The 13,403-nt window shown below is 44.2% G+C and overlaps 1 protein-coding gene across 2 annotated transcripts in view; it reads left to right on the forward strand.

The window, feature by feature from the left end:
* The window catches only part of Sulf1 (sulfatase 1), a 159,755-nt gene that overhangs the window by 84,155 nt on the left and 62,197 nt on the right, over nt 1–13,403 (forward strand). The window contains exons 1-3 of one of the 2 annotated variants that reach the window (XM_041667815.1): nt 5,227–5,284; nt 5,799–5,871; nt 6,202–6,422. In XM_041667815.1, the coding sequence (XP_041523749.1) occupies nt 6,251–6,422 (172 nt within the window). In that variant the 5' untranslated portion in view covers nt 5,227–5,284; nt 5,799–5,871; nt 6,202–6,250. Of the gene's footprint in view, nt 1–5,226; nt 5,285–5,798; nt 5,872–6,201; nt 6,423–13,403 lie in introns of those variants that run through there. The other variant, XM_041667814.1, reaches the window with a different exon arrangement.

Consider the following 13,403-nt stretch of genomic DNA (forward strand, 5'->3'; position numbering starts at 1 on the left):
AAGGAAAGAGGTCCCCATTCTGACTTGAGACACTTTCTTGGGTCTCCTTGCCACCTCTAGGTACACAGTGTCAGGCCCTTGTGTTACTTTGTATCATCCGCTTCAGAAATACTAAGTCAGTTTTGGTTCTTTCCTCAATATTACGATCTCTGTTTCCCAAGTTCTTTATCAAAAAATATTGGACAAATAGTGTTTGTGCAGAATTTTTGCATTCTCTAAAATGCCCAAAATTATATTCTCTTATTTTTTGTGGTTATTTATTTATTTTCCTGTGTGTGTCCTGGGAAATAGAACCCAGATCCTTGCACATGCTAGGGAAACATTCTTCCACCAAGCTATAGCTCTTGCTCCCAGTAAGACTGTTTCTTCCTGTGATTTTATTCCTGATTTTAAACATTGAACTTCAAAGTCTGTTTGCTATGGAGCGTGTGTGTGTGTGTGAGTGTGTGTGTGTGTGTGTGTGTGTTTTGCTGGGGATCGAGCCCAGTGTCTTGTGTCTTCTGTGCAAGCATGCAAGTACTACATCTCTGAACTCTCAAAAGTACTTTTTTTGTTGTCATTATGATCTCTCATTTCAATTCCTTTCTAATCTCTTCCTCCACAGATAGGCAAAGAGAAAAATCTAGAAAACCTAAGTTGATTATTTCAACAACGCAACAGATTGCTGGGAAAATCGTACCATGTGTGTTTAAAGTAAGAAATAGCACTAAGTTCATGAAGGATAGGCTAAAAAAATAAAACTAAAAATATAAATGTTTGTTTTTTATATTTTTATATAATCAAATGAAGAAATCTCATTTTTAAAATAAAATGAATAAATATTTTCATTTTATAAATGTTTTAAAATATAAAATACTCATAAATAGTATATTTATAAAGTAAAATTAATAAATCTTACGTTAAAAAATGGATTGCTTTTTCATTTGTGTTCATTGTTCGTTGAGACAGGTCTGGTCATTATAACTTAAGGCCCTCCTGCCTCAGTCTTCCCAATGCTAGGACCACAGGAGTGTGCTGCCACAGCAGACAGAGCCGATTCTCATGCAGTGTCTGCTCTGCTTGGCTGAGATATACCACTCAGGTAGACATATCATAACAGAATCTGGCTTCACATGAGTAAGTAGTTGAGAAAGCAGAAATCTTTTAGCAACATGTCCAGGTCCTCGGAGACACTCTTTAACAGTACAGCCCATCTTGAAGAGTTTGAAGACAAGCTACAGTGAGAAGTCTGAGGACCTCCACATCAGACCCTAATTTTCGCTGTGTACCTATAAACAAGCTGTTTCTCCTTTCTGTCACTGCTTTAAACGAAGCTGGCATGTTTAAACTGGACATGGCACCTCCTTCGTTCATTCTGAGGCAAATGCAGCTCTCCCAGGCTTGCTCCTACATCCTTGGGACAAGTAATCCCCAAGGCAGAAAAAAAAATCATGTCTCAAAATTCTCATTCTGACCTCAAGACCTCTGGCAAGAATCTCAGGATTTTCCCAAATTCACAGACAACATAGAGAATTGTTTCTGCTAGCGACAGCGGGGCCCTCTGAGCATTCTGGCTCCATCCCGCCTTAATCTGCTTTTGTGGCGCTGTGACTCACGCCCAGGACCCAGTGCTCTCTAGACAGATGCTCTGCCACTGAACCTTTAAAGAGCAGGGCCAATGCCACGCCAGGCCCTGGAAGTCTCACCACTAATTGTCCGCACTAAGGACTCCGTGATCCAGAACCTCCTTAACCGTATTGTGGAGACAAGAGATCCAGTTCAGCTTGAGATTTTGCTGCAGCACGCTCACACAGCCAAACGCTCGCTCATTGGCTTGACGTCTCGGTAGTCTTCCTTTTGATTTTCTACATGACTTCCACCAGAATGCCACATGCATAGTTTGAGTTGATTGCCCTAAACAAATCCCCTACACCCCACACACCAAGTGACCTCACCCCCATTTGGGGTTTCATCTTAGAGTTTGGAGGAAAGGCAACTTGGACCTGGTCTTAATTTGAGAGGGCAGCACCATCCCTCAAGCTCACTTGCCATGTGTGAGGATGAAAGACTCAGCCCCACCCCCTTCCACTTATCCCATTTTCCACCCTTTTTCCAGACAAATCGCCAGTCTCTAAGCGCATGTCAGCCACCACAGAGCATCCAACTCAAGCGTGGTGCCTTTGTCTCTGCTGTCAAGTCTTGCCTTTCTTTTTTCTACCAGGGTTCTTTCTTCCCTCTTCATTTTCTTCTGGAGCTGGACATTGGGGAGAGAATGACAGGTTCTCAAAGGTCACCCTTGAATGAAGAACGGACTATGTACAGTATTGACTTTGGTTGTTAAAAAAAAAAAAAAACAGCGTCATACTGGGAATGGAACTAAGGTCTCATGCGTGCTAGGCAAGTACTCTACTACTGAGCTGCTGACCCTACAATTGTTGGTTTTTTTTTTTGTATTTGTTTTTTAATTATGTGTCTATGGGGAGGGGTAGGCATGCATGTGTACAGATGCCCACCAAGTCCAGAAGAGGTCCTTAGATCAGCTGGTGTGGAGTAATAGACAATTGGGAGCTGTCCCATGTAGATGCTGGAATCTGAACTTGGGTCTTCTGGAAAAGCCCCAGGCACTCCTAACCATTCAGCTTTCTTTCCAGTTCCCCCATGTTTCCTTTAATGTCATGAAGTTTGCTATCTCTCTGGCCCCCATCGTGTTCTAGAGTACTACAATGTGTGCATTGGAGAAGTGGTGGGGGACACAAGAAGAGTTCCCCCTAAATGGATACGTTCCAGAGTTCAGTTTGTCTTTACTACTTGGTTTATATGCTTAGGAGTGGCCAAACTCATAACCTCCTGGGGATGGGTCCCCCCAAAGAAAGTAAAGTTACCCAGAAAGAATGAGTCTTCTAGATGTACCACGCAGCAAGCTGATCTCTGCTGCTAACAATAGGGTGAGCTGGGCCTGGTGGCGCATTCGTATCTGTAATCCCAGCACTCAGAAGGCTGAGACAAGAAATTAAAAGTTTGAGGTCAGAATGAGCTGCACAGCTAGATCCTGTTTAAAAAAAAACAAAACATACAAATACTACAATGATGTTCCCCCTCAGAGACTGTTCCAACTGAGGTTAGCTGAGCCCGTCAACTCAATCCAGCCACACACCATTAACCCTGCCTCCTTGTTTGTATGTGTATAAAAAACATACATAGTGAGCTCCCAGGATGCTAAGGTTTCCCCTTCAGGAGCCCAGCTCACTCAGCCCCACCTTCCTGTCCCTGTATCTGCTTTCCTGTCTTCGTCCTCCCACCACCCCAGTCAGGTTCATCACGGGAGCTGGGCTAGTTGTAACAATTATCACTAATACATTTATTGTATATTTCAAAACTTGCTGAAGCCAAATGTTCCCACTATCAAAAAGATACGATGGCTGTATTAGCTAGCTTCATATAATTGTCCCACAATGCACACATATGCCAAAATATCACATTACACGCCACACAGATATTTAATTAGTAGTCAACTAATACTTTTTTTTTGAACATTTGTTTCTTTGGGGTAGGGACTGTGCATGTGTCATAGTGAGAGTATGGGGGTGGGAGGCAGCAGACAACTTGTTCAAGTCAGTTCCCTCATTCCACCATGTGGGCTCCAGGGAGCAAACTCAGGTCTTCAGACTTGGTAGCAAATGCCCTCATCTCCATGTAGGTTTTTTTTTTTTTGCATCTTTAGTTCAAGGAAGGTCATGCACTAGGTAGGAGCTGCATTGCTTTGTTTCCATTGTTCTTTATTAGAACATGGTTTCGAATGCAGTTTGTGCAAGGTGCTAATTTTCTGTTTCCTAAAGGAAGGGGTAAAGGAAATAAGATAAAGAAAAGAATAACTAGCCGTGTTGACTGAGTTCCAGGGAGGGTTATCAGCATCTTAATTGTCAAGAGTCTTCCGTTCCACACGTACTCACTGCTATCACTGCCCTGAGCTGTGGTTCCATGTGACTCCTGTTAGCAGAGGGTGGGTCACACTGCAGCCATGGAAAAAGAGCCAGATTCCAGCTTACTCTCTCTTCCTACACCGTTGCAGCCTCTGGGAGGTGAGAAAAGCCATGCTACTTAGAGAACCAGCTCTGTAGGGAAGGTCTATATTAAACAGCTGTAGCTCATGGCAAAAAGCTGCTCTTTGCTGTCCAGTTTCTTTTCCTTCCCCCTCTCTTTCGTGCCTGGATTGGGTTTCTAGTGATTTAAAACAAGTGCACAGAAACCAGGCAGTCAGTGCAAAATAATTGCAGGTTTGGGGTTGTTAGCATGCACTTCAATTGCTGGAATAACCCTGAGAGAAGGGGAGAAAGCTAAGAATTCTACTTATTGACTTCCCAGAGCACAGGATCAGCTGGAGTTGCCTTGCATGTGCCCTTCAGACAATTAGCTGCCTAGGAGAGACTCAGTGCAGGCATTAAGTCTTTATTCCAAGATCTATTGCTTGTTGAGTGTTGAGCTCCCCCTTCCACACACACGCAAACACATGAACACACAGGGTAATTATAGGCTGCAGAGGGAGAAACATTAGAATTGTGTACAAAACAGTTTATAAAGTTTTAAAATAACAGGGGCACGAATATGCACATGTTTGCACAAAGCAAGCAATGGGGATGATGGGATGAACGCATTCTTTCTTCTTTTGCTGCCTCGTGTCCATCTCCAGAATGCAGAGCACAGGCATGCGGGAGGAGCCCCTCCCCTGCCCTGGGATGCCTGCATCTCGGCAGTCCTGCTCATTTATCCTATGCCAGTTTATTGTTGCACATCAAAATACAGACCCTCAGGTGTGGGGACGGAGTGGCTGATGGAGTGGGCTGCTATCTAATTAGTTTCATGAAAAGCTTCCTTTGTGGCATAACAGAAGGGAGGGAAATAAAAGAGCCCCTCGCTGGCTCTCAGAAGTCTGAGATGAGCTTTCTGCAGATTAGTGTTCCAAAGTGGAGGGACATTTTTTTTCCCCAACCCTTTCAGAAAAGTCTCCTCCCGCGCAGCTTTGCAAAGATTTCTGCTCCGCTCACCCTCCAGATTTCATTTATTTATTTTCTAATGTGGGGAGGGCGGCCACTCACCTCCAGCCTCTGAGCCAATCAGGCAGCTCATTCTGCCGGCTTAGATGCCTTGCAGCAAAGCCAATGCCTGTGCTAGCCACTCTCTGTCCTTACAACAGTCAGACTGGCGACTGACTGACTGCTGGAGGGACTCTGCCATCTAAGGCGCCACTGTGGGAACCAAGGACTGAACTGAGGGACCAGCCTCGCTGTCAAGAAGTGCTTTGCCTCCGGTGATTGATGGGGACAGTTAGGAGCTTCTCAGTGGCTGGAAAAGGTGGCTGTGCCACCTACTTGCTCAGAAGTCTTTGTCCACAGATGACTCCCACGGGTAGTGAGTGACACAGTGCAGATGACAAATGACAGCTCTGCATTTTACTCTGCTTGGTAGATAGTAAGGGCTGCAGGTGATTAAGGCTCCTCTAGCCTGCCCTGCCCCAGTCACTCTGCACAGGCAGCTGCACTTTCCTAGTGGCTGGCTCCTCTCATCCTTTTTCAGTCTAGTTGGGTTTTTTTTAAAGAGCAGAGATGATGCACTGGCCACTGTTTATGCCGCCACTTAAGAAACGGAGATGCTCTCCGAGTCATTGATCAGCAGTTCCGTGTGCTACCCTCTCTGCCTTCTGCAGGAGATGAAGAAAATATCGGCATGTGACGCGCTGTTTGAAAACATTAGTTCAGTTCAAAAGTCTGTTTTGAAACCCTTGACTGACGCTGCCTCTGTGTTTTCCCCTCTCTCCTCTCTAGGACTCCGTCTGCAGATGTTCTGAAAACCTCTGAGTCTAGGAATTGATTATTCAACCAGGCTACCTAATTCAAGGTATTAGCTCTTGTCAGAAAGCTTTTACGTTTCAGCTCGGTGCTGCAAATTATACTTTGGCAGTGAATGGAAACGGGGAAAGTTGGATGGAGAATAAAGGACAAAAGCGATTTTGCAAAATAATCAAGTACTTAAAAACCTCCCCTGTGCGAGTGAGGGTTGCTGATTCTGACTATTGAGCAGCCCTGTGCCGTCAGCCCAAGTGTCAGCTCTGGCTGCTTTGTAGCCTTTTTGCTACAACTGCCTTCTGGGTTTGGATTTCATTTTCATTTCCCCCCCTTTCTCTTTTTGTCTTGACACCTCCCCCATTCCCGACACCCCAACTCCCAGAACTCGAAGACAGACTTTTTGTCAGCTTCGCGACATTGGACCAAGTACAATGAAGAGTACTTGCTGGGCCCTGCTGCTGGCTATTCTGGGCACTGAACTGCTGGGGAGCTTGTGTTCCACTGTGCGGTCCCAGAGGTTCCGAGGAAGGATACAACAAGAACGCAAGAACATCCGGCCTAACATTATTCTTGTGCTCACCGATGACCAGGACGTGGAGCTGGGTGAGACCCTAGATTTTTCTCTTGTCAGTCTTTTCTGATTCAAATGGTTTCCAGAGCCTGTTGTATCAAAGGTGCTCAGCTGGGGGGGGCTGGTGCTTTGCTGGCTGCCTCTGACTGTCATCTGGTTTACACAGTGAACTTGTACTGGTCATAAACTATTAGATTTGTCTTCACATTACTTTTCTGGTATTGCGATTTTAAAAATGGATTTTTTTTTAAAAAAAAAAAAGAGCAAGGATAAGAAGATGAGGGGGATGAGTTAGCCTGGGAAACCACAGAGGTCAAGGGCTTGGCCAAGAGCTTGGTAGCTCACTCCCGTAATCTCAGTACTTGGAATGTAGGGAGGGGAGAATCAGGAGTTCAAGGTCACTCGTATTAACTACATAATAACTTGGAACCAGCCCAAGAAATTTAAGACCCTGTATGGAAAAGAAAAGAGGGTGAAAAGAAAGAAGTTAATTTATGAAATGTGAGTAAAGTGCTCATGAGTGTGACGTTCTCTGAAAGTTATAGAAAAGATGGATAAAACGAATTTTTCTTTTCTTTCTTTTCCTTTTTTTATTTTGTTTGTTTGTTTGTTTTGCTTTGTTTTGTTTTGTTTTTGAGACAGTCTCAAGGTGTTGCCCTGGCTAGCCTGGGACTCCTTATGTTGACCAGGCTGGCCTCAGACTCACAGAGATCTGCCTGCCTCTGACTTCTGAGTGCTGCAACAAGAATACATACCAACATGCCCCGACCTAATAGACGTAGCTGAAACTGAACCGTGTTCTATATACCCTTGTGGTGACTCACCATGCCTGGGTTTGTGCCTTTGAACATGTCTCCTGAGCTCATTCAAGAGCACTCAAATGAAGTGTGCCAGGATTTAGTGGCTTGGGCTCACCTCTGACCTCTTGCTGTCTTTAAAAACCTAGCCCTAGCGTCTTATCTGGAAGCTCGTAGGCAGGATCTTCCCGAATACCGAATACCCTAAGACAAATGCATGGTTTTTCTGGCAGGCTGTCATCTGCATTCCCATTCCCACTCCTGTAGCCCCATTCTTTGCTGCAGGGCTTTGACCAAAGGTTCCTATCTATGCAGTTCAAGTTGACTTATGGGGAGGATAAGAGGGGGAAGTTCCAAGGTTTGGTCTCAAGGATCAGACCATGGAATCAGAACAAAGTTAATTACCAGGCTTCAGCTGGGAGCTGGTAAACTAAAGGCAGCAGGAGTAGCCATCACTGAGTCTGCTTCTCATTTCCCATTTAACAATAAAGAAAAAGTGTATTTATTTTCAGGTACGTTTTCCATGATGAAAGGTCAAGCGCACATGGCTTTAAGATATTTAAATGTCTTCATTTGCTTACAGGACAAGAAAAGGTGGGGCTCATGCCTGACTTCCTCACGCAGGCAGCTGAGGTCTCTAGACCCTCCTTATTTCTCAGTTTCTCATGCTCATCCTACATCCCGTGGCTAGAGCTACCTTTGAATTCTATGTGTATGTGGTCACTTTAGGGTAAAATCCTTGGGTGACAGACACTCTTTTGTCCTGTCGTCTCTGTAGGCAAATTAACTGGGCCCCCTAGCCCCAGTGACTCTCAAGGAATTCTTCCACCCCCTACCGCCTCCCTCGATGCATCAAGAAGCAACTTTTGCCCACTGAATCATGTGTTGGTTCCCGCTCCCTTCTCCCATGCCATGTCTCTACCTTTCCCCTATATCTACCTGGTGAAACGCTACCTGTTCATAAGCAGCTCAGGTACCCCAGGCTTGAGTTTGGGGTTCTTCCCAAAACTACTACCACCCCACCGGTCAGAGGATGTTTTCTTTTGCACACTCTCCCCTCCATATCCAGGATGACTCAGTCCACCATACATTTCTAAGCCTGTCCCTCCCACACACCCCACTCCACAGGCTAGACTGTAGCAGATGTTCTGTAAACTTTGGATAGGTGCACATTGGTTCTGAAGTAGATAACCCATCTCCCAGAAAGGTATGTAGGCGTCCATCATTCCCTTTCTCTTCAACATACAGTGCTGACTTTAAAAGAAATTAAGGAAGAATTATCTGCTACACTTATTTTAAAATCAAATTCAAGTTTTCTGCCTTGTCCTACAATATAGTCATCTAGCAAATGTTTACAATGTAATTGCTAAGTACTGGAGTCTCCTGGTTTGTTAGAAAAAAAGATACAGTGGTGGGGCTGGAGAGATGACTTAGAGGTTCAGAGCACTGGCTGCTCTTCCAGAGGCCCTGAGTTCAATTCTCAGCAACCACATGGTGGCTCACAACCATCCATAATGAGATCTAGTGCCCTCTTCTGGCATGCAGGCAGACATGCAGCCAGAACACTATATACATAATAAATAAATAAAAATCGCTTAAAAGCTAGAGTGATAGACCCAACTTGGTCAAGATGCAGGTGTTAACTGTACCTTCAGACCTGTTCTCTGTCTCTTTCTTCATTTCCTAGCCAGGTGACGTGCCAAGCATTAGCCCATTTCATTCTCCCAGCAATCCTCACTACCCTTAGCTCCTGCACAGCAGAGAAAAGGTTTAGAGACGCCGTAGCTAGGAGACGACAAATTCGGGACCTGTCTTAGGTCGCCACAGCTGAGCCACTGTCTCTCCCATCTGTTGATCCATAAATGAATGCTCACTAAACCTTCCAAAATTCAACCTGTCAACTCCCAGTAGCGCTCTGGGCGAGAGCCACACTGAGACAAAAGATGGGCCCTGCTTCCCCACTTGTGAACCTGGTGATTAGGGAGCACAGACAAGCAATGCCTCAGATGTTCCCTTCTCAGTAGGGCAGCTGTGACTTTGATGGTGGTTACTGCTTGATCCCAGTGACACACACAGTTCTTCCCAACCTCACTGTTGTAGCATTGGCTGTCCTTGGTGTTCACTACCGTCACCATTTCTAACTAGTTCAGGCCATTAAGTCCACTCGTGTTGTTGTGGAAGCAATCTTCAGAATGCTTTTCACAACCCAAACTGAAACTTTCCACCCCTGAACAACTCCCTGCTTGAACCATCTCTCAGCCCCGGCAGTCACCATTACACTTTGTGTCTCAAAATTTTACTTCAACAGATACCTTGTGAGTAGATCGTATATCTGAAACTTTGTGATTGCCTTAAATTCACATAGCTTAGCATCCTCATGTCCATCCGTGCTGTAACATGTGTGAGAAACTCCTTTCTAGGGCTGTGCAATATTCCAGCCGAGCACACTACATGAACCACACTTGTTTTTCCTGTATGCTTACTGTTGGGAATTTTAGTTGTTTCCTTCTTTTAGTGCTAGTGAAAAATACTGATATGAACATGCCTGTATACTGCTATGAACATGCCTGAATACTCCCATGAACATGCCTGTATACTGCTATGAACATGCCTGTATACTGCTATAAACATGCCTGTACACTGCTGTAAACATGCATGTATACTCCCATGAACATGCATGTATACTCCCATGAACATGCATGTATACTCCCATGAACATGCATGCATACTGCTATGAACATGCCTGCATACTCCCATGAACATGCATGTATACTCCCATGAACATGCATGTATACTGCTATAAACATGTATGTATACTGCTATGAACATGCATGTATACTCCCATGAACATGCATGTATACTGCTATGAACATGCATGTATACTCCTATGAACATGCATGTATACTGCTATAAACATGCGTGTATACTACTATGAACATGCATGTATACTGCTATGAACATGCATGTATGCTACTATGAACATGCATGTATAAAGCATCTTCAAGGCTTTGCTTTCCATCCTTTTGCAAAGGGAAGGTTCTACTAGGGAGTGGGATCCATTGCTGGATCATATTATAATTTCATTTTTAATATTATGGGAAATAACAGTGATCTCCATAGCAACTATACCATTTTAAATTCCTTCCAACTAAGCACAAGAGTAAAAATTCCTCCAGATCCTTATCGACACGTGTCATTTTTCTGTTTGTCTGTTCTTGTGTTTGTTTTTCCAGTGTGCAAGGCGGTATCTTGATGTGATTTGGATGAGTTGCAGTTGATGTTGGTTTTCACTTTTACATGTGAGTTTGTTTACCAAGGGCTCTAATAGGCCATTGTTTTGGTAAACTTTTTTTTTCCTGAAGACCCAGCCTGTTGGCTGCTGTACCTCCAGAGAGCCGCAGCACACTCAGAAAATACTTGTAAAAAATATATATAAAAATTTTAGTACAACAGTTTTCTAATTTGGAAAGAATGAAACCATCCAGGGCCTGTCTGGAAAGACAAAGACTGAGCAGGGCTCTGATTACAGTTTAAAAACGAGGCGGCGAAGGAAAGGCATGCATTCGGTTTGTCCTCAGCTAGAAGGGCAAATAAATAAACTAGTACTTTGTAAAGTGATGAAGACACACGAGGAACTCGTTAAGGGAAGTGCGAGAACCTTCCATGTGATCCAGAGGACACCCATCTACACTGCTGTGAGTGAATTGTGGCTTCCCACCCAAGTGGGCAGGACAGACAGCAGTCAGCATCCCAGGAGGAAAGGACCCTGGGGAGAGGTCATGACTTAACTGAGCATCCTCTGACTTGGCGTTTGCTTCTTCCAGAATTTAAGAAGCCCCCGATGTTGCCTTTACTTCTGACGAAGCAGGTATTTAGGAGGAGGAAGACTTTTATAAAAACAGTTTTTTTACTGACAAATTGTCTGTTATCTGACAGCTTTGTACAATGCATTCTGATTACTCTGTCCCCACCCTCCCTTCTCTTCCTGCTGTCACTGCCAACACACCCCTTCCGTACCCTTCTGAAAGTGTGGAAATGAGCAATGTGAAGTTCAGGATAATGGCTACTTCTGGGGAGAGAGGTCTCCAAGAGCATTCACAATGTATATGTTTTCTTTTGACTCGAGTGTGGTAGTGTGTGTGTCTGTGTCTGTCTGACTGTCTGTTTCTGTGTTTGTCTGTGTGTCTGTCTGCCTGTGGTTGCGTTTGTGGGGGGGTGTCTTTGGGGATGGACTGTAGCTTTGATAGATTTAATAAAACTAGATGTGTGTGATTCATTCTGCTCTTGCCTGCGCTTTTCAAATATTTTACACATCAAAAGAAAGAAATTTTGAAATACTTGAGAAACTCTTCGCTTTCTTCAACCAGAATGAAAAAGCTGGAGAATAGACGCTCATTCTCTTCCAGATGGTCCCTTGGTTCCATTTTGAGAAAGAAAACACTGCGGACTAACTCAGCATGGCATTGCTCACCTTCTTAGGTCTCTGCCCTGCTGGTTCTCTGTCCCTCCGACCACAAGTGGAATTAAGCCGTAAGCATGTGGAAATGCTTCGCCTATTTAAAGAAGAGCTTTGGAGTTAGCCTATAGATATGTGTCATTTGCCCTTTGAATTAAAAAAAAAAAAAAACAGGCATAGTGTCACATGAATTTAATCCCAGCATTCAAGAAGCAGAAGCAAGGTGAATCTCTGTGAACTCGAGGCCAACCTGGACTACATAAGTCCCAGGCTAGCCAGGGCTACGTAGATGTTGTCTGGATAAAAGACCAAGACTTTAAAATACTCATTGTTCTTCCTCCTCCTCCTCCTTCTTCTGGACTTTTAAAACAGTTCTGAAGAGAGAATTACACTTCTCAGAGTCAGCCATAGGCTAGCCCCCCTCATTTCAGACACCCCCTTAGGTGGGGTGTGACTCCCCAGGTCAATCAGCCCCCTTTTGCCTCCCAGCACCTCTACCAAGAGCCTGTCACTTACCAAGATTCCCACATTGCTGCATTAAACAGTCAGGAAAGGGTTCCTAAACCTACATCTCTAGAGAGTGTGAAATTTGGAAAGACAAAGGCCAGGTGAGTTTCTCGTGTCTGTGGCTTCACTTGTGAGCTAAGGCTGTAGAGGCCGGCAGGAATGCCTTCCTTTCCCCCTGGTCTCAGCATCTCAGGTCCTTTTCGTTCTTACTGGGTGGGAGAAGGGAGTCATGCGTTTCAGTGAACTGGAAACTTTCCAGACAGATTTACTATCTTCCTTCTTTCCCTCCTTCTCCAATTTTTTTCCCTCTTGGTTTTGAAAACATCTTGTGCCCGTCCCCCAAAGACTGAATAGTTTTGGCAGAAAAATAAACTGCTTTATGGTTTTTTTTTCTTGTATTTTTAGATTAAAATATTCACTACACCAATACATTCATGTTTAATATGGGAATTATTGTTGTTGAGCAGCCCGTTCTTTGCCACAGACGTGGTAATGGTTAACATGAGAAATTATGCTTCCTCGAAAAAACAACCTAAGTATTTAGTGTGAATGTTACTTAATCAAAAACCAGTGACACATATAAGCATGTGCTCGGGGTTGAGGTGAGCGGAGGGCAGTTGGTATCCACAGGAGACCAGATATGAGCCCTTGGCATCCGGTTCTATCTGCCATGCCTGTCGCTTCTCTATCATGCTAGACACTTATCCCCTGGGGACCATAAGACTAAATAAACCCTTCTGTGAGTTGCCTTGGTCATGTCGTTGTATCTCAGCAACAGAAAAGTAACTAATATAGAACTCCAGCAAATACTAAGCATATTTGATACTCAAATCCCACATACAAAATGGAATATGTATTCTGCTATTTACTGTAGAGTATTCCTAATCCCCCACACCGTGGAAATACTTTGTTTATACTTGTGCTATATTTAGTTTGAAGAATGATGACCCCCCCAAAAAAGTGTCTTCATATGTTTAGGAGCAATATATTTTTTTTTTTGCCTATGGAATTTTTTGGATCCTTTTAATATTTTTGAGTGCTTTCAATCTGGAGCTGGTTTGAAAGGCCCAATGGGAAACCCACAGACACGGAATGCCAACTGTGCAGCCCTAGCAACAGCACTCCTGCGTCAAGGGGTCTCATCAGAGCATCAGTACATCCACTTCTTGACAGCACTGGGAACGAGCGAGAAGAGCTCCACGTTACAGAGCAGAAACCCAAACCCAAAGAGGTTAAGGGAGTTGCTCGGGCCA

The sequence above is a fragment of the Microtus oregoni genome, unplaced genomic scaffold (genome assembly GCF_018167655.1).
Source record: "Microtus oregoni isolate MIOR12 unplaced genomic scaffold, Mior012 000017F_ref0000208, whole genome shotgun sequence".
Taxonomy (NCBI): domain Eukaryota; kingdom Metazoa; phylum Chordata; class Mammalia; order Rodentia; family Cricetidae; genus Microtus; species Microtus oregoni.